The sequence below is a fragment of the Micromesistius poutassou genome, assembly GCF_964030765.1.
Source record: "Micromesistius poutassou genome assembly, chromosome: 3".
Lineage (NCBI taxonomy): Eukaryota > Metazoa > Chordata > Actinopteri > Gadiformes > Gadidae > Micromesistius > Micromesistius poutassou.
This window is the reverse complement of record NC_140273.1, coordinates 111,496-136,033: the sequence shown is the minus strand read 5'-3', so window position 1 is coordinate 136,033 and position 24,538 is coordinate 111,496. Positions and strand designations below refer to the sequence as shown.

General features: G+C 48.1%; 1 protein-coding gene across 1 annotated transcript in view; it reads right to left on the bottom strand.

Moving 5' to 3' along the window:
• Nucleotides 1-24,538, bottom strand: part of LOC311340437 (VPS10 domain-containing receptor SorCS3-like) — a gene marked incomplete at both ends in the record, with an annotated part of 88,742 nt that overhangs the window by 9,246 nt on the left and 54,958 nt on the right. Inside the window, 13 exon segments of the mRNA XM_084465332.1 lie at nt 509-621; nt 1,059-1,182; nt 1,682-1,815; nt 4,122-4,308; nt 9,529-9,700; nt 11,557-11,670; nt 12,817-12,950; nt 13,065-13,182; nt 13,667-13,774; nt 15,026-15,117; nt 15,396-15,472; nt 16,755-16,857; nt 19,235-19,381. Coding sequence (XP_084321458.1) covers nt 509-621; nt 1,059-1,182; nt 1,682-1,815; nt 4,122-4,308; nt 9,529-9,700; nt 11,557-11,670; nt 12,817-12,950; nt 13,065-13,182; nt 13,667-13,774; nt 15,026-15,117; nt 15,396-15,472; nt 16,755-16,857; nt 19,235-19,381 — 1,623 coding nt within the window.

Sequence of the window (24,538 nt, the reverse complement as noted above, 5' to 3'; positions counted from 1 at the left end):
CCCACGTGGGAAGGAGGCGTTTGAAGAGTATTTTTTAGTTGATATTAGAAATAATGAGACCTTAAAAAATAATAAGATCAGGCCGAGAGAGAGACATGCGACAGGAAGAGAGGGAGAGAAAAACAGAGAGGCAGAGAGAGGGGGAGAGAGAGAGAGAGAGAGAGAGGGAGAGAGGGAGGAAAGAACAGGAGACAGGAGACAGAGAGAGACACAGGAGAAAGCAGGAGACAGAGAGGGAGCAGAACGAGAGACAGTAGAAAGAAGGAGACAGACAGAGCGAGAGAGATAGCGAGATAGAGACAGGCAAAAGAAGGAGACAGAGAGGAACACAGAGAGACAGAGAGAGAGAGATAGAGACAAAGAGGAAAGAAAGAGCGGGTGAGAGCAAGCGAGGCAGAGAAAGGGAAAGAGAGAGACAGGAGAGAGAAGGAGACAGATAGAGAGCGACAGACTGACAGAGAGAGAGAGACAGCGAGACAGAGAAGGTGGGAGTAAAATCCTCACGTACCTGGAGTATAGACTTCCTAATGACGCGGCCCACATCCAGCCTCCACTCGGGGATGTCAGGGTTGAACTCGTCCAGGTTGGGCGAGAAAGATAAAAGCAGCGATTTGAAGAATTCTGCCGATGAGAGGCCCGGGAAAGAGAAAATCTGCCGTTAATTCGGTCTGATCCAGGGGCTATATTCCCAAGGAGAACGTGACTGTCATTTCTCTTAAGATGAGATTCAGGTAGTTAACATTTTATAAAGGGAGAGGGTTTTTTTTTCTTTTGCATAGCCCCACTTTCCGCCCATGGGCGAACGTACTCGCCATAATTTCAGATAATTAGAAAATGTCAGCGCCACAGACCCACACATCCAACAGTAATAAATCATTACCTTTGACCATAAGCTTCCTGCCATATCGGTTAATTTGGAATGAAGCGGAAAAAAAATAAAAATACCCCACAACAACGCTGATTCGGTTAATAAGTTACCGTTTCAGCCCTATTTTAGCGTACAGAATATATAACAAAAAAAAAAAAACGCATTTGCAGGGGAAAAGGGCGAAAGTCACCTTGGACGGCCACGGTTCTGGTGTCCTGCAGAATGGCGTTGGAGGAAGACACCTGGACCGTGACGGTGTGGGTGCCTTCGCTGAGGAAGGTGTATGAGACGCTGCCTTCCAGCGTTATCACGGGCTGTGTGGGCGGACAGGAGGACGCACAAAGAGGAATGGTCCGTCTGGAGGTTAGAGGGTGTGTGTGTGTGTGTGTGTGTGGGGGGGGGGGCGGGGGCTAGCCAGGAGGTTATTGGTTTGAACCCCCCCCCCACAGTCCGCAGTCTATCGGTAAGTGTCCTTGAGCAAGGTGCACTCAGCCATTCTCGCTACTTTAGAAACATCAGGAAAAACCCTTTGGATAAAAGTGACGGATCAATTGTAAACCCAATCGTAAAACTGAAATTTTACGTCAATTGTCGTAAAAAAAAAAAAGGAGAAATAAATGTCCAGAAAAAAACAAAAAATAAAGTCATACAAAAAAAAACAACATTCTTTTAAATTCGGTCTTCTTTTTGTGAGCAAAAAAACCCCTTACAATCTCAGGTGCACTTGAACACGTAACCACGGTAACAACCCCCCCCCCCCTCCCCCTCCCGCCTCCCCCTCTCCCCGACGACAACAACAACAACCCCCGGTACCTCGGTGTGGTTGCCCAGCCACCAGAAGTAGGTGACGGTGCGGGTGTGCCCGGGCCACACCACCGCCGTGATGTTCACCTCCTGTCGACGGATGGCCACGTAGGGAGCCAGCAGCTGCACGTGCTCCACGGGACCTGGTGGCCGGCGTCACGCACGCACGCACACACGCACACACGCACGCACACACACGCAAGCGCACGCATGCACACGCACCAGACACACACACACACACACACACAGGCACACACACATACACACACAGACACACACGCACAGGCACACATGCACGCACGCACAGGCACACATGCATACACACACATGCACAAACACACACGCACACACACAGACGCACGCACGCACATGCATGTACGCACGCACACGCACGCACGCATGCAGACGCACACAGGCACACACACACACACACACACGCATAAACACACAGACACACACGCACGCACATGCACGTACGCACGCACGCGCACGCATGCACACGCACACCGGACACACACAGGCACACACACACACACACACGCATAAACACACAGACACACACGCATACACACACATGCACAAACACACACAAACACACACACCGGACACACACACACACACACACACACACACCGGACACACACACACACCATGTCACCGGGGTGTGCCGTGAGTGAGGAAATTAGCCACTCTGCACAGTTCAAATATCCGGAAGCCATTAGCGCTTTTAGAAGGAGGAAGCAACATTTTTGCACGTCCGCCACCTCGTCAATAATCTCCACCTCAACCGTCAACATCAACACTTCAACATTTCTTTTTTTTTCGTCGTCTACTCTTAACTGTGCTTGTACATAAGGGTGCCCGTTGTGTTTTCTTCTGTAGCTCCACATTTACACGCCGGTATTGTCCTGTGCATTCTGTCGTGACACCATGACATAATCCCGCCCGGGATTTAATACGGCGCTCCCTTATCGTCCTCACAGCTGGACGGCGCATCGAGCCGGGGCGTGCGGAGAGCGGACCGCTCAGCCTCGCAGGCGGCCGTCCTTCCGGGCCCGGGGTGACAGGCTCAGCGCGACGCGGCGTCGATACGTGTCAGACGGATGTGCCGCCTGAGTTCTTAAGGGATGAGGCTGCCTCTAATTCTCTTTGTCAGCCTCCCCCGCCCCCCCCCCGCAAACAAAAGGTTCAGGACACAAAACAAGCCTGCTTTTTTTTTTGCTGTTTTTTTTCTTGCTTTGTGTTTTGTTTTTTTTCTTCGCGAACTGAACGTGCAAAGTCCTGAGTGGCGTAGGCGGTCATCGCTCCACAAACTCCCCTTAAACACCGTCGTGAGGCGTGACGCACAACTTGAAAGTATGTTAGCCGCTTATCTTTGAGAGAGCGTTCGCTAGAAGAGAAGGAACTATCTACAGGGGGTCTGGGGGTCGACGGTGTCCGTGGTGTTTTGCAGCGTTGTGGACTCATGGCATCATGATGTTCAATGTGACCGTGTCAGAAGATTCTGCAGCTTTCATCACTTGAGAACATTTAAGTGGGGGCAGAAACATGTTGTAGGGCCCACTCTTAAAGACAGACCAAATGCTGTGAAGCCTATGAGCCTCCAAAGCAGCTGACAGAGAGCCAGGGGAACTAACGCACTAAACTTAGGGATAACATTTTACAAAAGAAGATTGGCTCAGAAAAAAATACAACAACAAATAAAAAAGACATCAAAAAAGCTTGTCTTTGGAAGATCATTTTGGAGAGCGAGAGAGAAAGAGCAAGAGTGAGAGAGTGAGAGTGAGAGTGAGAGTGAGAGAGAGAGAGAGAGAGAGAGAGAGAGATAACTAAGCCACACCAGTTTACCCCAGACTATCACTGTGAATTGGAGGTGGGAAGATCACACGTTACCATGTGTGTAAATAAAAGAAGGGCCCTTAAAACCACTTGGGATAATTATGTCAAAAGGCCTCTGTTTAATTGCTCTCTGTTCTCTGCATGTCGTTTAAATAATTAACTGGGCAGATTCCGAAAGGATTGTGTTTGGGTTGATTAGCTTTTACTTTGTTTACTGCGTTGGCTTTTAATCATATCTGCACAAGTGTTCCTGGTCAATAATTGGATAAATTAAATCAGTTCAAGACATTGTTTTCCAATTCACTTCGTGCCCGATAATATAATTTCTCACAACTACATTTGTCATAATATCACCCCCATCTTTCAAACGAATATTATAATGCCGAAAGGCAAAGATAAACACATTGTGAAAAAAACGTCTTGAGATCATTGCCTTTTAAACTTTGAAGACGCGTCCACCACAAACCCTTGGGTCGCAATTAACTCGAGACCACTGAGGTTTCCACTCAATGAAGGAGATCAAACTCCAAACACATGAAAGGAAGACGAAACTCATGGCTGATGCACGGCAGCGGCGGCGGCGGCGGTCGGCGCTCTGTGATCAACGTACACGTGACGTGCAGGTAGAGGGTCGTGCTGTCGAATCCCAGCGAGTTCTCCGCCAGGGCCGTGACGCGGAATATGCCGGCCGCCTTATACATGTGCCGGATGCCCTCCTCGGTCCAGCTCAGGTTGGAGTACGAAACCGCCGTGCCGTCGCCGAAGTCCAGCTGGATGTTGGTCCTCATGGAGTCGCCCTGGCACAGGGCGGGACACACACGCGCACGCACGCACACACACACACACACAGACACACACACACACACACGACAGGTGAGTGACCCCCACAGAGCCGTCGTTTAGCGGAGCCGTCGATGGTCTCCGAGCAGAGGAATACGACTCGCATTGGGCTGCGAACACAGAAACGGGTTGACAAACGTCCATTCGGAAGGGTTGCCTTTAAAGGGGACACGTTATACCACCGGGTGTGGAGTGTGGTTAGCCGTTACAAGCCGCTTTGAAAATGTGCCGCTTCTGACATCACAGGTGGGCGTGTCCACCTGTGATGTGTGACGGATAGATGAGCAACGTTTGATAAGAGTCCACTGGGTAGGGCTGGTGGACTGATCTATCCAACACACATCTAGGTGGACACGCCCACCTGTGATGTCAGAAGCGGCATTTTCAAAAACGGCTCGTAACGGCTGATCACACTCCACACCCGGTGGTATAACACGTCCCCTTTAATACATACGTCAACGAGCTTGCACTATTGTCGTCCATTTCCGCCGTCAAGTTCCCCAAGTTCCAACTTTTTCCAAACAAATGCAAGCTTACCATAAACCAACCAAGACAAACACACACACACACACACACACACACACACACACACACACACACACACACACACGTGTCCAGGACCAGCTCCAGACTCATTATCAGAACAATAACACCATCTCCGACATTAAAACCACAAAAAGGCAAAAAAAACAACAACAAACAAACTCTGTGACACCGGCGGTCAGTGCCGCCCTTCGGGCCTCTGGCTCTCCGGGGGGGGGGGAGCACCGTGCCAGCAGGCCTCTCTCGTTGGTGCTGGAGCGGCGGCCGCTGGCGCCTGGCGTCCCGTGCGTGTGAGTGGTACCAGACCGCCCCGTCCTCAATCTGCGACGCCCCGGCCTGCGCTGCTCATCATCATCACATCTGGAGCAATTCTAGTGTTTGCCCACAGCCGCCGCAGTGCCTTGGCGGCTCCAGCTGCTGCCGCGACTGAGCCAGGGCACGTCTCTCCCGCCGCCCCCACCCCCCCCGCACCAACCCCCCCCCCCCCCGCTGCATACCGAAAAACTCCCAGCAGCCCTCCTCTTTGGCACGCCGTAGCGTAAAATACGCAAGCGAGACGATCATCACCGACGACAATGCCTCCTCTCCCGTCCACGCTCGGCTGAAGCACAATGTAACGCCCGTGATTAGCCGCATTGTCTCTCTCGCTCTCTCCCTCTCTCCCTCTCTCTCTATTTTGTTCCATCTCTTTAAGCCGCCAGCCCGGCTTGGCTCTCGGCCTCCTTTGTGTGGATTTAAGGTGTGGGAGAGAGCGGCGGCGGCGTCGTCGTCTAAGCGCGGCTTCTGGGGAATACCTCGAGTGGCGGCAGCGGCGGCGGCGGCTGGAAAAACGATATCTCGGAACCAGTGGTCGGAGGAGGAGAGAATAGGGAGAGGAGAGCCGAGCCGGGGTGGGGATCATCATCGGCGTCCTGCTTGTATTGTTGTTGTGGCGGGCGGGGGGGGGGAGGCTGAGATGAGTGGGCGCCGGTCCAAACGCCGGGGCGGCGTGGCTGCTGGCGTCGGCCGGCTCACACTGCTCTCTCACTCTCGTGGCCGCCGCCGTCGCCACCTCTCTCCGCCGTGCTTCTCGTGGGGGGGGGGGGGGGGGGGGGGCACAATGAGATGGACGGATTCAAGGCCGACGAGATAAATGTCACTCTTTTGTTGTCGGAGAGGCGGGCAGGCACCGAGCGCATCCGTACGGCGACGCCCCGACGCCAAGAGAGAGGCGGAGAGAGAGGGTCGGGCACAAAGGAGGGCGCCGCGAGAGCCCACCGGCACGGGATGTAAAGGAAAAGGGGGGTCTCGCAATGATTTGACACGTCTGGAAAGACATGAGAAGACAATCGTCTGGCGTGAAGTGTGTCTCGCGGCCCCGGACGCGGGGCCGAGGCGAGGGGGGGTGAACGGGAGGGCCGCGTCGCACCGTGCCTTTACAGGTTCGGGTGCGGAAAAAGTAAAAATGCGAGGTAGAAAGCTGAGACGACGCACAGACCTCCAACGGAATGAGACGGGATCGGATCCCGGACCTCGCGACTGCCAGTCCTCCCAATTCCGATTTGATGACATTATTATATAGTGAAATAATGTGGTGTATTTGGTGTAAAATCCCCTCACTCACTCACACCCATGTATTATTTAACTTTTATGCTGCGTTTCCTGATCACAGAATGCATTTGAAATGTAAAGAGCGCAGTCGTATTAGGTCTGAAGTTACCATAGATTGAATTTACCACCCACAAATCCACAGTTCTGCAGCTTGACATTGATCAAAAATGAACGCTATAACATTACAGCATATTATGTAGCCGTCGATTTACATGGAGGACGCCGTACAGCGTCTCGGTGTAAATACACAGGACCTGAGCAACGCAATAGTGCATTAGTGTGTACATTGTTCCTAAAGTGTTCCTGTCAAGTCAAAACTCAGATTTGTGCATACGCACTGATATTTACCCACACGCCGCAACGGGACGTAAAGTACGGGCAAACTTGTCTGGAAGAGTTCCCTGTGAGCCCTTGAGGTGTCGCTGAGTCATCCAAACCCGTTCCAGAGCTCTCTCAGTCCATTTGGCAGTGCTTTACTCTTTCAAGCAAAGCCACAAAGAGGGACATGAATATGAATGCATTTAAAGTTGTTTCATGGATATCATTCATTTCGTACATAGAGGTATATCAATAACCAATCTCCAGGAATTATTACATGTAAGGGTTTCGCTGTTATTTCATTTTTTCATTTTATCTGCATATTCACACACACACACACACACACACACACACACACACACACACACACACCTTCCGAGCATTAAATATTTAGGCCAAATTGCGCCACCCGAGAAAAATTGCCATCGCAGGCTTCATGAATATAAATGTCCATAATACGTTTGAATCCATCTCAAGCATTTCTCGCGCTGACCACGGCCGGGCCGGAAGCACCCGGAGGATTTCACTGCCTAGCCCTCTGTATATATTTTCCAAATGCAAATCACCCCAACGCCCCTCCCACACTGCCCTCCTCTGAATGAAGCACCGGTCCTCTGCGTCTCTACCCCCCCCCCCCCCTCCCCCCCATGACCACACAACCACACGACCAGGCCAGCCGGACTCCGACGGGAAACCACCCTCGCTTACCCCCCCCCCTGTCTCCGCCCCGGCGGAGGGGAGGGAAACGCCCTCGCGGAGAGTTCCGGGAGGAACCGCTCTACCTCTGCCTTCAGTGTCAAACACGCTCATCTGGATTCCCCCCGGGAGAGAGGAGCGGGGCCGGGCCGGCGGTTGTGAACTGAATCCTACCCCCCACAGGGTGGAACTTCTTTGAGGTATTTCGCTCCTTGCCCAATTTATTAGCCTCAAACACATAACACACCCACCCACCCACCCCCCCCGTTATCTGGCGCCGTTCTTCACTCCAATTAAACTGGAGAGTATTTTTTTGCTAAAGGGGTAGTTCAGAATTTTGGACATCAGACCTCATTTCCAAGGGAGCCAGTGTGTTATTTATCATCGGAGACCGTTTTCAACACTTTTCATTCAGTCCTTCCAGTTGCAGAAATCGCTGGTGCTAGGCTAGCGCAAGTCGATGGGAACTGCTAGCCTGCCAATAAAAACAGTTTCACCCACTCCACAGTACACCCGAGGCACACCAATTATAACGCCAGACTCGATCGATGTAAATGTCTGTGTTGATAGAATAATGTTAGAAATAAAACTACCCTTGCATCGCATTGCATTTAGTTTATAATCCCTGTAGTTGGAAGCAAGCTACGGCAGCGGCGGACTGATATTACCTGGAGTGCGCTTCTCTGTTTACCTTTTGCTGTATTGAATTGGTTGCTACACCGGAGAAAAGTGAAATTCCGCCGCTGCTGAGAAAGTAGTCCCTCAATATGTAATGCGACCATTGCGATACAAGGATAGTTTTATTTCTAACATTGTTCTATCAACACAGACATTTACATCGATCGAGTCTGGCGTTATAATTGATTCGCCTCGGGTGTACTGTGGAGTGGGTAAAACTGTTTTTATTGGCAGGCTAGCAGATCCCATCGACTTGCGCTAGCCTAGCACCAGCGATTTCTGCAACGAGAAGGACTGAATGAGACGTGTTGAAAACGGTCTCCGATGATAAATAACACACTGGCTCACTTGGAAATGAGGTCTGATGTCCAAAATTCCGAACTACCCCTTTAAATCAGATAACCTTCTGCCAGTGGCTGAAAATCAAAATGAATGATGCGCGTTTCTGAAAGCGACTGTGCTTCCCCTGCCCTGTGGCGTCTTCTCCTTGTTATTATCATTGTGGGCCTCTGGGCAGCGACTGTCCTCTGAAGGGGATGCTGCCCGGTCATGTGCATGCCCGTTATCCTCAAAGCACACTCTCTCACCCTCGCTTTCATTGGCTGCTTCTCATTGATTGGTATTTTATTGGTCTTAAAGTGGAGATCAATGGCAATCATTACCCCCTCGGAGGAACAAGTATTCACTTAGGGTAGAAACGCAGCTCTGTTTGTGCCCATTCGTGTGTGTGTGTGTGTGTGTGTGTGTGTGTGTGTGTGTGTGTGTGTGTGTGTGCATGCATGCACGCCCGTGTGTATGTATGTGTGTGTGTGTGCATGTGTGTGTCTGTGTATGTATCGGTGTGTGCGTGTGTGTGTGTGCCTGCGTATCCATGCTTGTGTTGTATGTGTGTATGTATGTGTGTGTGTGTGTGTGTGTGTGTGTGTGTGAGTGTACAGAATCATGCATGTGTGTGTGTGCATGCATGTGTGTATGTATGAGTGTTTATGTACAATATGTGTGTTTGTGTGTTTACGCATGCATGTGTGTTTGCATGCATGTGTGCCTGCGTGCCTGTGTGTGTGCGTGTGTGTGTGTGTGTGTGTGTGTGTGTGCCTGCGTGCCTGTGTGTGTGCGTGTGTGTGTGTGTGTGCCTGCATGCCTGTGTGTGTGTGTGTGTGCCTGTGTGTGTGTGCCTGCGTGCATGTGTGTATGTGCGTGCCTGTGTGTATGTGCGTGCCTGTGTGTGTGTGTGTGCCTGCGTGCCTGTGTGTATGTGTGTGCCTGTGTGTGTGTGTGCCTGCGTGCCTGTGCGTGTGTGTGTGCCTGCGTGCCTACGTGCCTGTGTGTGTGTGTGTGTGTGTTGGCCCCACCTCGTCCAGATGCACCTTGAAGGAGACGTTGGCGCCCAGGTGTGCGGTGAGTTTGTCGTCCTTGGTGGTCAGGGCCAGACCCCGCGGGGCCCGGCTGGGGCACTGCTGCCTGCGGGCCGTGTACATCTCCTTCACCCCCTTGGTGCAGTTGTTGGACACCACCTTACGATACCTGCACCGGGAGAGAGGGGAGCCACCTGACTGTCATCCATTCACGGCACGTCACGTGATATCACACGAGACGTACGTAACAATTATTGTGAATAGCGGGGGAATAGGGCTATCCCCCCGCTATTCTATTCACGGAGCCCGAGGTGCGTCATAAAACAGACAAACACAAGACAAACACACGCTCCATTCCTCCATAATCTCCAGATTCTCCCACTCGTTCAGTGTAGATTAATTTCATCTGCTATTCCCAAGTGAACCAAAGTTCACGTTTGTGTTTTTCTGGTATTTGCTCCGGTGTAAATAACTTCTGTAAATATTCTTTTAACCCTATTAAATTCATAGTTTATGAAAATGCGTTGAATGATCTGCACCGCCGTAAAGGTGATTCATACATAATTAACTAAATGGATGTTCAGATCCATTTTGACCAGTGAAAACATCTACCTTAGCTATTGCCATAGTAATGTATATCACAAAGCCTGATGTTTGTAAGTACCATAGTTTTTTGAGTGTGTGTCGGCACCAGTACAGTAGGTCCCTGCATGGTTTAGTATTCAACTGGGACTTTAAGTTGATTAGGAAAGGTCACTGAAAGACGCAAGCATTTATCGCATGTCTAATAGAGTGGCTCCATGCAATCTTCAAATCTGACAAAACAGAGAATGAACAAAATGATTTCCCTATTATTTGACGAACATTGGGTTCCTGCACATTTTTCAAGTGTTTTTAAAAGATAGAAGTGTAACAGAAACACATTCACTCAGCTTTGATTCAATGATTTTATCTCTCTCTCTCTCTATATATATAAATATATATATATATATATATATATATATATCTTAAGGTTAATCTCGTATTAAGTGTCAAAAATACCTAAGTCAAAGATGACTTAGGTATAGGGCAGATAGTGATTACGGAATGTAAAAGGCTCTCTGATTGGCTTAGGATATATCCAATGAGGCACAGTGAATCAGCAGCATTAGGAGAGTAGAGTTAGGTTTGATATCACAATTGGGCCAAAATATGACTCAGGCAGTGATGCTATGCGGCTTACGATATACATATTGCCTTGTATACATCACTAGAGTGGTCACAGCCGGAAATTGTTGTTGATGAAGCTGACCGGTGTAAAGCTACAATGACACTAAACAAAATGTACTTCTGGAACACAATTTAGAGAGACGATGCATGCGGAGGGCTGTTGGATGGGATCCACCACCTCGGTGGTCTCCATAGGTACCGCTGCCCAGAGGGGAACCCTTCACATGTCAGGGCGAGTATAAACACGCCTTTGTTTTCAACTTGTTCTTGTGATACCTTGTTAACATCCTTATTTCTTTACCCACGTACATAGTTCCCCCCCCCACTGATGATGATTCTGTGTCTCTACACTGTTTGTAAGGATGTCAAGAGCTGGGTGCTGTCAAATCGACCCACTCTGATGACGTCCCTGGCCTCGTGTGAATCCATGATGGCTGCGCCCTTACGGCGAAAAATAACCAAAATAACATTGTCTACTCCATACAAGGTCAGGGCCTCGTACTGGAGTAACGACCGGACACACACACACACGTGCATGGACCTTAATTTACTATTTCCTCTCAGTACCCCTTTAAGTATTCAGTAGACCCCCAACCCATTTATAAATGTGAAGTGACTGTATATATCATGCAATATCACGCATTCATTCCAACTTTAAATCGCGTCTCCTGCGTCGCATTAACAATCGCTATATGCCATGCATATTTTAATCCATCAATGAACCAAAAAATGTAACATGCTCCTAATCGTGTTTGCTGGCATCTCGAGATGCCCGAACACAAAGACCCGCCCGCCGAGCCAAAGCCGCCGACTCACCCAGTGCTGTTGAAGTAGTTCTGCCCCTGGCTGCAGCTCTTGGAGAGGGTGTACGGGTTGAACCAGAAGGCAGGCCTGCAGTTCCCATCGCCCCGGCGCTCGTATCCATAATCACTAGCAGGCAAACAAAAGCAGAGCCACACCACAGTGCATAATCAGCGCCGGCACTGGGGAGGAGGAGATCCACTGTAACACAGTCTCTTTGTCTGGTTCTTTGCCTCTATTTATTCCGTCTCCTCCATCTTCTCATAACTGGGTCCGACGGGGGCTGTCTTGCATGGAGGAACATCATTATGAGGTATTGATTAGGAACACACTGTTGACAACTGTTCCCTTACAGTGTGTGGAGCAGGGTGTCTTTCTCCATAGGCTACCGCAGCCTTCCTGCTTTCTCTCTCTGTAACTATGACACTGACTCAGCGGCTTGCTTGGGCTACAGCAAAAAGCCAAACCTGTTTACGGCAGGGGTGGAGAATTGAACAGCTTTTTAATTGCAGGTGCTCCTACAGCACACTATCTGCACAGGTTCATATGTCTAACGAGGAATGAGGCTTTTGTTGTGAGAGACAAATTGGAGTAATAACAACAAAATACTCAAACCTCAAAAGCAAAAAAAAACTAACTTCGGAATGATTGATTGGGGAGGAAATTGTTCTGGGAGCAAATAGCCTGACACAGCGAAAAGTCAAAGAGTTCAATTTAGAAAAGTCTGTGTTCACAACTTTGCTCCAATATTTGTCTGCTAATTCTTACTCTATTATACTTATTATTATTAATGTATGTCATGAATGTTTCATAAAATTTGACTATGTCGGTAAATGTCGAAAGATTTTGGCACAGTGAATGAAATAGATATACAGCCCATTTTATTAATTGACGTTTAACCGTTCAAGTTAACACCAATTAATACCATCATGTTACCTAAATAACTGCTGTATATTTGACGAGTTTGTTCATTATTCCCTGCCTTTGCAAGATAAAACAATAGCACAACAAGCCCAGGATTAGCATACAAATGGAAATTTTGCTCCCTCGCATCTTCTCAACACAATTATGAACATAGTTTTCACAGCGTTACATTCAGTTCCATAGAAAAAAAAAAAAAAGCTTTCAAAAACATGTGATCAGTTTGAAACCTCACACTCCTACTCTACTAAACGGATTAAATCCACGCATTGTATATTCATCTGGATGAATGCCCTTTTACATTGAACACAATTACAGAACATCTCCTCTACCGACATCAAATGAATCACTCACCATTCAAAGTCGTGCGCTTTGCAGATACAAGACTCCGTGGAGAGGACTCTGGAGTAATCCCTTCCCAGCATACAGTAGTTCCCGGGCCTGCGCTTCATGTAGATCTGTTTTTGGCCCATCACACACGGCTCTCCCTTTGACCAATGACAAATAGCATCACTCAAAACCAAACGAGTGAACGTCCATCTGATAGGCAGTGACGCACACGGCGCCACAGGCAGGTTACGGTGATCCATGGCTCACATTACCTGATTATTCAGGTGCCAAGTTTGGTAATCTTCCTCGGTACATCTCCTGCTGAAGACTGACTTGTAATCGATTTTAATGAGCTGCCACTCAGACCGGTGGCTGAAGTGGCCGAAGAATCTGTACGATGTAAAGACACAAAGTGATTATTCCCCATACACCTCAGGAATCGAACTACCAATACACAATGAGATTTCAGACATGCTCTTCAATCAATAGTCAGTCCTTTAGTGGTGAACTGAGGTTTTACACACTGTGTTTGACAGAATGTCTATTATGTTAATTGCACCCCTTTTTACACCTAAATCACCTCCCAAAACGATATTTAATCTTGTGCACATGAATTTAACAGATATCACCCTGAGGCGTTTATTTCAAACAGCTCCATAAAGACTTTACACACACACACACACACACACACACACACACACACACACACACACACACACACACACACACGCAAATGGGTACAGTTCGGTTCCCCCCCTTGCCTCTGGCCCCTACAAACAAATCCCGTTATAATGAGCGCCCCTCACTCCCCTCTCCAGACTCTCCGGCTTAGAACGGGAGAAACACAAAGCAACCGAGAGAGAGGGATCCCTACGTCATGATCTGGTTCTCCGCCCCGGCCTCCACCAGCACGCCGTCCACAAACAGCGGCACCATGGAGAAGCTGTGCCGGGTCCACTGTCTGCCCTCGTCGAAGCTGATCCTGTGGAAGAGAGAGAGAGAGAGAGAGAGAGAGAGAGAGAGAGAGACAGAGAGAGAAAGGCGTCACCTTCAGCCTCCCGAAAGCCAACCCCCTGCTAATGCCTTTTTAGTTTTCCGTTAACCTTCCCTCAAAGTTGTCCACTGTTTTTTTTTTTCCGACGGACGGCACACACGTGCACAGGCAGGCGCACGCACGCACGCACGCACATACGCATGCACACGCGCACACACACACGTACGCATGAACGCACGCACATGCGCAGACACACGCGCACACACACACGCACACGCACGCACGCACGCACACGCACACGCTATTTTTATTTCACTGAGGTCGGAGGGAGAGTTTTAGTGGCAAAAGAAATGAAAAGCTGAGGCCCAGGCAATTAGCCCCCAGTTTTAGAGGCGTGGAATAAAAAGAAGAGAGCCATGTCACTAGCAGAGCAATGATACAAAAAATGGTCTCCATATAACATGAACTGAGGACGCGTCAGCCTTTCTGCAGGGAAAAAGAGTATTGGGACTGGGTTACATAACAACAGACAAGAACAGAATTGTTTCATGTTTCACTGCAGAGAGACCAACAAAGAAAACAACCAGTGGATGGCTTTCATCTACAGGAATCCCAGTATCGATTCTGACAGCTTATCCACATGTTGCAACAGACGGAACATCTCTTCAGCGGCAGCGTATGACACTGGTTGAAACGGTGCACACTTCTGAGTCTGGAACGATGAGAACATGTCCTTTTTCTTCTCCCTTGTTGCCTTCAGAAAACCATCAGCACTACAACTTTCATCTGGCTAAAAGCGTTGACAAAGAAAAGCTTTGACATGCATCCATGATGAGGATTCAGGCCAGGGGAATGTTTTAACCAGACAGCAAGCTTTGAAACAAAGACGACTGACGGCCTAAAAGGCAACCAAGATCCCTTTTTTCCCCCCTCTTATCTATCTCTGTTTCGTAGCACTTAAATTGGTTTGGGGACTAAAACCCAGAAGGCTACACCTCGCTAGTTCTAAAACTAATTTCCAAACTGTTACAGAAGTGTCTGGCAAACAGATCTGGTCCCACTTGGATTAGTCTGCACTCAGGCGAAAGGCAAGCAACCAATTTGGCAAAGTGAAAGTAACATGTTATCATAGACTTGTACTGTTGTCATTAAGGGAAACGTACACGTATACACAAGCATGTATGTGCTGTGCCAAACGTCGTGGGTGTTAATACGCTCCAACATGAAACGGGGACTCACCATAAGTGTCTCGTTGGTACTGATGGCTGTTTCACCGCCACAAGGGCTCCTCCTTTGTCCAGGAACCACACGTTGTGCTCCTCTTCGAAGATCTGCACAAAGACACGCCATTTCGTAACATACACACCACATACACAAACCACACGCTGTGCTCCTTGTTCGAAGATCTGCACAAAGACACGCCATTTCGTAACATACACATACAGAAACCACACGTTGTTTTCCTGTTCCAAGAACTGCACAAAGATATATATGCAAGATCTCACCTTGTGATTTATTTATATACTGTACATAAACCACGTCTCACGTTGTGTTTAAACGCTCAAACAACCAACATTGATTTTTATTCAAATGGATTACTCAAGCTTACCTGTCTCCAGCTGTTGCCCGCATCAGATGATATAAACATACCAACGTTGTTGTAGGACAACTCGGCCCCGATATTTCCTGCAATTTTAATTTGCATAAGTATGTTGTTGTGTTTGCAGAACAGGTGTAATTTTAATCAGAGACAACAAAAAATATTGTGAAGAATGTACGATTTTACACAATATGGAGTTCAGGGGTGCCTAAATAAAATCGCTCAGGCAATCTCTTCCCCCGGAGCAATCAAAACAGCCCTCCCGATATCGCGCAGCCACGTCGCCTACCCTCGTTGATTGGTTCTGCCGTCTTGGCCGCGACAGCCCAGTAAACAGGCGTGCAATAGTGTTTGTCATGATAGACATGACATCTTCACCATCTTCACCACACCCCGAAGGCGGAGCAGGGAAAGAGAAAAGGCATATGCCCCACTGCAAAGACTTTGGGCGGCAATGGATTTAAAGACTCACCCGTGCAAAGCTCTTAACGGAGATGCCTATCAATTCACACATATTACCGTGCGCACGGTAATATCAAAAACAGAGAGCTCAGCGTTGTCTATTCCTCATCGCGTGTCAGTGCTCCACAGACACAAACTGGTTCTTGTCGCCTCGCACCATTAATCAAGGACCCACACGCCTGCATTAGGAACATCTACGCACCCACACTATTTTTAATCTCTGTCAATTTCCCATGACGTTATCTCAATATATTTTTACGAGTTCAATCCAATATACGACTTTGGAGAATGGCTCCTGTGGCAATGATTGGTGCCTTCCCATGTTGCTGGGAAATGGAGGTGAAGTGGAGTGAGACGACGCAAACGCAAGCTGAGGAGCAGTTTGGGTGACAAGGGGAGGACAGCACTAAATATAGGTAAAGACTGGAGTGATGCCCCCGAGCAGAGCACACCATTACGCACTCAGGGAAACAAAACAAACATGTAACGGACAACTACCGTCCCTGCATGTGAAAGTTGTCCTGTGTTGCTCAACTGGTAGAGCTCATGTTCAACACTAATACTGCCCGGGTTAGTGGCTAAATCCCCACTGGTGACACCCATGCAAAGAATACATTCAATGCACTCACTTAATATGGTATACAATATGTGTGTTTGTATCTATATATTAGATGGTGTTGGCCTTGCAAAAGAAAGCATGATAGCCATATCTCGCTCAAATGCCATTGATGTTTATCCAAAATCATGATCGACATGTTTTAGTGAAGGTAAGGTACATTCAATGACCAAAGTGTAAAATGACACATTTTCGGTAGCAGCCAGCGTATCCGTTGTGAAAAGCCATTTGTCCCGTGTTGAGTGGTGCTATTGAGAATTTACCAGAGATAATGGATTTTTCCATCTCACCTGTAGCAACTATAATTCCCGGCGCAGAGCTCTTGGTGGAGATTGTTCCTGACAAGTAGGGGTTCTCTGACATTTGCAGTTGCAGATGAAGTGAGCAGAAAGGCTAAAGGAAAGGAAGAAAAGCTGTCCTCAATACACAGCACTTTGGGAGGATAGCTTTGAAAAATACATACAAACACTGTAGAGACGCTGCAAGAAAACACATGGCGATAGGTAATTACCCAGGCTGTTCCCCGGCAAGCATTCCCTTCAGTTTATCCGATTTAACCATTAAGTTAATATGGGTTAAGGATGAAAATATATACATACCACAAAAAAAAACATCCAAGCTAATTGCATTAGTCTCAAGCTTCCAAATGACACCAACTGTGACTTGTGTTAATTGCATTTTATATGTCGTTAAAAACAATCAGCAATGGAATTTGCATAAATGCATGTACCTAATAGAGAGAGAGAGAGAGAGAGAGCCCGAGAGAGAAAATAAGAGTGAGAGAGAGAGGAGGGAGCGAGAAAGAGGAAGAGAAAAAATAAGAGAGCGAGAGAGAGAAAGGAGAGAGAGAGAGAGAGAGTGAGATACAGAGATAGAGAGAGAGAGAGAGAGAGAGAGAGATACAGAGAGAGAGAAAGAGAGAGAGAGAGAGAGACCAGTGATGCTCATCATAGCAGCTGATTGCGTGACAGTAGAGATGGGCAGAGAGGACACGGCCACTGATCAGGATATTTAAAAAACCGGCAACAGTAATTAAAATGTCACAAAAAAAACGCAGCATCAGGGTAAACCTGTGTGCCGGAACACCACGTTCTGCCAGTCAACCCCTGAACATGATGAGGTCCTTATTAGCTGTCGTCTTGCTGTTGTTGTTCTTGTTGTCTTTGGTGTCGTCATTCTTCCGTGTGTTATGCTAGGGCTTGTCTCAAGAAGCAGCCACTGCAGTCGTTCCAGAATACAGCAACGTTATCTATACCTCTCGCTGTTGGCGCGAGAGAGCATCATTCATCATCGTTTCGTTTAGTAGTTTAGCGGCTTTCCTTCTCGTTCAGCCTACCTCCGCCACCGCTGGGACCGAGCGGTCTTGTGAAATTAGAGGACGCCGTCGGCCATGAAGCGGCTTCAGATCTCCTCAACGGGGTGAGGATGCAGCCAAGTAAGATAAGCGAGACGAAGATGAAAATAACGGACGGAGAAACAGTGAACACTGCTGGTGTTTATACAGAGGGAGGACTCAAGCCTAACCGCGTCATGCGCGGTTAGTTGTTAGTTGTTGTTGTTGTTTGTTGTTAGTTTGTTAGGGTTTCACTAGTCTTTATCACAGATGACTCGAGGAGAAAAACGGGTATGGTGTTATTCTGACATTTGTTTACAGCTGTAATCTTGACCGTGGCCTGCCATCTGTATACAGCTCGCTGCCCTGTTGGTTGATGTCTAGCAGAGACGGCTGATTTAATGTAGCACTGTCTACCGCGTGTGATAAATGTTTATATCCCAGAGATCCGCTCTCATAAATTCCAAGAGCGGCCCCCGTTTGCATTCTGCATTTCATATTCAGCGCGTTGATAAAGTGGCCCTCATGCTTTAAACTGGCAGCCCCTATTTTCATGCAATCTATATCAACCAATCTTTAGCGGCGCTCACTTCTGCATTCAATAGTGTCTAACTGGACCCAATGTTGTCTGACTCAATATACGGCCCTAAATCCAAATACATATCGGGTGAGATATGTTTCTTTTTCTTCTGCAGTGGTATGAATCAAACCCTGCAATGTGAAAAAGGTTTTTTTTGAGTCGTTGTTTTTGTGTGTCGTCATTATTTATTTATATTTAGGTGCATTTAGCGGGCATTTAGGGGCCTTTAAACCTACTGATCGTCATGTGCAGTGATAGCTGCCATATAAAAATACAGGAATTTACAAATGAAGTATACCAACAAACACGTTGTCTTAAAGTCGCAGTAGGCAACTGTACAACCTGCTGGTAGTCTCGAAGGATCCGTATCTGCAGTCATGTGCTGACCGATAGTGATGTCAATAAGGCCTTCAATCCTGCTTCTAAAATATTCGACAAATAAAACCTGCTGTCCAGCCCGTAGCTCTCTTCTTTGTTTACCGGAAGGTTCTGCGGCGGCTGTCACGTCTCATCTCGACTGTCGGCGCGCCGAAAAACTCCCCCCCCCCCCCCCCCCCACCCCGCCCCACCACCACCACACTCACACCTCCCACACGCCGTGCGACACTAAAGTCAGTCCGCGTCTCGCAGTCGCACACAGCCGGTGAAAGCGAACCAAACCCTGTTATTGAGTTATTTGAATCCTGAGAGTCTCCCGCCTACACGCGTGGAGGAGGACAGTCGCGGCACACGACGACTTTAAATATAAACACGTTCAACAATTGGATCGCTGCCCTCGCGTTCAGACATGGCCAATCTAACGGCGATGACAGCCCGTCATTCCGCGCCGTCAGGGCGGCTGTGGTGCGAATACGTACCAGTATGCAGTGGATGTCGTTCCCGTCGATGTCCGTGGAGGGCGCCTGCAGTAGCCTCCACTCCCGGCCTTTGTTGTAGGTGATGTAGGTCTTCACCTGGTTGTCGTGTCTCCTGTTGGCGATCAGCATGCCGGTCACACCAGCCACCTAGCACGGGGACAGAGTGATGACATATCAGTGGCTTCATATCAGTGGCTTGATCACCAGTCAACAACATCAGGGGGAATGTGGGAAAGCCATCAACACGTGCCTCACAGACCCACGACTTGCTAAATGAAATGTTAAATGTGTTGTTATGCTTGAAATGGGTGGCACCATTTTGTTTTTCAAAGGGGGGGTAATCTACCCCCCTCACACACTCTCACATCCCACCCGGTCGACACCAAGGCAGCGTGCACAATCTTCACAAAACATAAAAGGCTCCACCGAGAGAAAAAGGCGAGAGTTTGTTTTCGGCACAAGACAAATCCAATTTCTTAAGCAGAGTGCATTAAAAAGTCGTCGGCAGGCATTGTTGCGAGTCCTTCTCCGGTCTCAAGCCCCGTGTTGGCTCCGGTGGAAGACGGTAATCCCGGGCCTCCTGTCTCTCAACACACTACTTATTTCCGGTCCGGACCAGGGAGCACTGCGGAGTGCTGGGATGTCCGTCCTCACGGCCGCGACGCCACATCACAGCGGTTGTCATGGTGAAAGGCTAGAGTCGCATGCCTTCCCTTCCCAAAGGTGTCTGTCAGTGTAAGTGGCACTAATAGGCGGCGCTTTTGACATTGTCATCAAAAATAATAAATAAAAAAAAACGTCGCCGTTTGGGGACGGACTGGGCTAATGAGGGATCTCCCCTCTCTTCATCGACCTGATCCGTCAATCACCGCCGTAATTATTTACCCTGGAGAACCTGCCTCATAACACACACGCACACGCACCACACACACACGCACACGCACACTCACAGACACACACACAAACATGCACGCACACGCACACACACACACACATGCACCACACACTCACACAAACATGCATGCACACTCACAGACACACACACGCACGCACACACACACACACACACACACACGCACAAAACCAGGCTTCAGCCCCCAATGTGCCACTTTCGCTTGCAAACACCGGTATGTTTTCTCCCCCTCTCCAGGATGAAATGGAGGATGTCCGTATTGATCTCTCCAGGCCCCCCCCCCCCCCCCACCCCCCCCCCGTCTGAAGTGTGGCAGAGATGAGTCCCGCCACGGCCACACGCGGCGTTAGCAGGGGGATTCCGCTGTTGACAGAGAGCTGTCAAGGTGTGTCTGCACTTCGTGGCAATCATTGGTAACCAGGTGTACCCGGGAATAGAAGCAGACAGACTCTGCAACGCCCGCGCACCCCCGGGGATATAAAAAGTAAGACGTTAGGCATAATAAAGTTGACATCTATAAATACGGAAGCCTGCCAGGGCCTCACAGGTGGACGCGCTGGCGGCCGCGTTGACAAGAGCTGCGTGGCTCGCCCCTCTTGCACTTGTCTTCCGCTGTCTCCTTGCAACTCGGTGACCTGTTTGTTTTGATCTGTTCTGTGATTTTTATTCCCATGCCAGTGCTCTTTCTCTCTCTCTCTGCAGCCCCCTCACGGTAACAGCACGGTGCGCAGCTGCCCTTGCCAATGCAGTGAGCATCCACACGCAGACAGTGAAGTCGGACCTTTCCACGTGACCTGGGACTGTCCCGCATTCACAGCAAGCTGACAGTGACTGTCGTCGCCGAGTTTGTTTGATGAGGGCAGGCCAATTGAAGCAAATGAAAAACGAAATTTGCAACGCGACGTGTCAGGAGGAAGGATGAATTGAGTTATAACATTGTTTGGATCGCACAAGTGTCGACACAAAACAACTTTAAGCCCTGGCGTGAAGGAGATCTTTTGTTTTGCTGAAGAACCACATAAATGCATGGTAGACGGTCGTAGAGTAGACAGTTTTTTGTACTTTCCATAATGGGAAGACAGCTACAATTATCTGTATTCCAGTCGAGGATGAATAGAAACTGAAGGATTGGTTCAAATAATACATCACTGTTGTCAGTTCTTACAAATGTTTTGAGCCATTCAAATTTCATTGTTTCATTGTGTCAAAATATATTTCATAACAGTGAACAGGGAATTAATTATGTATCATTATAACACTCCTGCCAGCTACTTTGATACATTTCACATGATATAAATTATTTCTACGTTATTTAATACATTCTTGTGTGGGGAAAGAATTGAGCGTTCACAAACTTTAATAAGAGTTACATTCAACATTTATTTTGGCCTAGACGATCACTGCAAACCCTGAATTCAGCTCTTCTAGATGTAATGGTTGCTTTAACACAAGGGATGAACTCATCATTAGTCATCATGATTAGTTAGTTCTGCTTTTCAACTGACTGAAATAGGTCAAAGAAAAACAAATTCAACCTTAACTGTTTGTCAGACCAACGACAGCCTGAACGGAGCTCCAATTTATTTTCGGAAATGAAAAGCGACATTAATGTAAAAATACAACATTCAAATTGAACTCATCAAATGGGCTTAGCTCCGGAAGGTAAGCGGGTTGACTTGCAACAGGAAAGTTGTTATTTAGATCCCCGGCTCCTCCTAGCTGAGTGTCGAGGTGTCCCTGAGCGAGACGCCTCACTCAACGGCTGTCGCCTTTCGTTGTTGACTCCGCCGTCGGTGAATGTGTTAAGTTAAGTTAAGTTAAGTTATCCTTTATTGTCCCTTTTTGGGGGAAATTCTTTCTCTGCTTTTGACCCACCCGGGAGCCGGTGAACACACATACACACACATACACACACAGAGGAGTGACCTTGTCAGAGGTCACACACATGAGGGCCCAGCGCCCCCCCCCCCCCACTGGAGCAGTGGGCAGCTGCAGTGCAGGGTTTCAGGTGCCTTGCTCAAGGGCACCTCATCCGTGTGGTGTGTATGATGTTGTTGTTGTAAGTCGCTTTGGTTAAAGGTGTGGGCTAAATGCCCTGAATGTAAATGTAAATGTCATCAAGTGAGCTAACTTCAGGTTTGTTCAGAAGAAACACAGGAGCAATGGCACAGGAGCAAAGTGTTTGCATGTGCTACACACATGTATTCCCATTTCAATATCTTGCTCACGCGTTACACAGAAGAATTCATCATAAGACAGTGTTTTTTAAGATCCATGCTCATCTTGTACACCCGGACACTCCAGGTGCTGTCTGAGTGAGAGTTGGTGGATCTGGTCTGTTTGCCGACCAGCCACATGATGGTATCATACAGTGTCTCTCAACTGGTGGGTTGCCACCCCACCTGTACTGAATGGGTCGCAGAGAGCGTGGTCAAAAAAGTACAAATAAAAAAAGAATCATGTATTTGCTTTTTCTTCTCTTTTTCACTTCTAATTCTATGTCATTAATACACAGGATCAGATGTTATAATCCCTTGTGCCAAAATCCAAGGAAAACACATATTCAGAAGCCCCCACCTTATAAGCACTCTGGCTACTAAGCTACCAACCAAAGGTGAAAAACATGAGACAAATGGCCCAACGAACAGCAGTAAACACAGTATGCAGAATTTCATTGAGGTTATCAAGTGGGCACCCTCTTTCACCGATGTTTCGTTAAGTTAGGCCCACGACACCTCCTGAGGGCTGAACAATGACACCAGCGTCCTGGAGTCACCACCCCTCAATGCTGCCACTCTCTTTCATGCATCGTACCCCTAGCCCTACCCCTAACCCTGACCAAACAAACACGTTAGCACATTAGCACACTTTAGCACAGCTGGCTTACCTTAGCTTGCACCCCAGGAAGTATGTTTTCTCCTTACCCACAGCCATTCACTGGCTCGTTCTGCTGCCACGGACATGTGACTAACCGCCCGCCTTCTATTGCTATAGTAATGTGCTTTGAACGCAGGGAATAAAAATAGTTGAATAGTTGCGAAAATTGCTGACATTGTGTATGAGCGTTTACTGGCCCCTTTCTGAGAAATAAATTTGCTCAATTTGACTTGTATAAAAGTGGGCCGGGACTTAATGACTACGGGAGAAGGGTGGTCCAGAGGCCAGACCAGCAGAGAACCAGTGGTGTAACGCACACTTCCCCTTCCCATATCAGACATGAGAGTGCCATACATAATGCTGTCATGATGAGCGATGTGTCCATGGCGTCTGATGGAACCACTCAGGGTGACTCCATTCTCCTGAGTAGGGCCGTCAATCATTCTGGGGTGTCTCACACACAGGCACGGGGATTTGTTTGCCGTGCACATCACCACCACCATGATGCGCCACAATCCTTTAATCATTCAATAATAGTTAATAATTACAGCGACTGACAATAAAAAGAGGGATTGGCATTGATTTCTGCTGTGATGTTGCAGCAACAAACTGAGCGTATCAGATATATTTAATCGCGGAGAGTCGAAACCACCTGCCAAATGGGGGCTCATATTGACAATGGTTTAAGTACAATACTTGCTAATCGCATGCGATTGATACAGGACGGCGGCTCGTTTTTCTCACATCTGGATAGTGGCCGTGTGATTTCGATCGGGGAGCCGGCACAATTGATTTCGACCGGATAAAGAGGAGAAGATACAAAGACAAGATAAAGAGGCAGCGAACGCCTTGTGGGAACAACGGCTGAATTGGAGAACAGGAACCTAAAGGAAACTATTCCTGCATCTTTATCGTTTCTAGCTGTTTGGCCGGCGGAACACAATGGGTCTCTGTAGTGCAGTATTTCAGGATCCAACAGCAATACGAGGGGGAGGAAACAGTCCTCGCCTTGCAGTGGACCCAGGGAAAGGAAGGACAGAACCTCCTTTCTAGTTTTAGGTGTGATTCACCGCATATTCATATGCCAAACGCACACACACACACACACACACACACACACACAAACAAGCCTGCATACACAAGAACACATAGCCAAACTTATGCAAACAAGGACACACACACACACACACACAAACATACACACGCATAGACAAACACACAACCCCCTCCAAACGCACACCCACACACACACACACACACACACACACACACACACAAACAAGCCTGCATACACAAGAACACAAAGCCAAACTTATGCAAACAAGGACACACACACACGCACACGCATAGACAAACACACAACCCCCTCCAAACACGCACACACACAGACACACACACAAACCTGCATACAGAAGAACACATAGCCAAACTTATGCAAACAAGGACACACACACACACACACATAGACAAACACACAACCCCCTCCAAACACGCACACACACACACACACACAC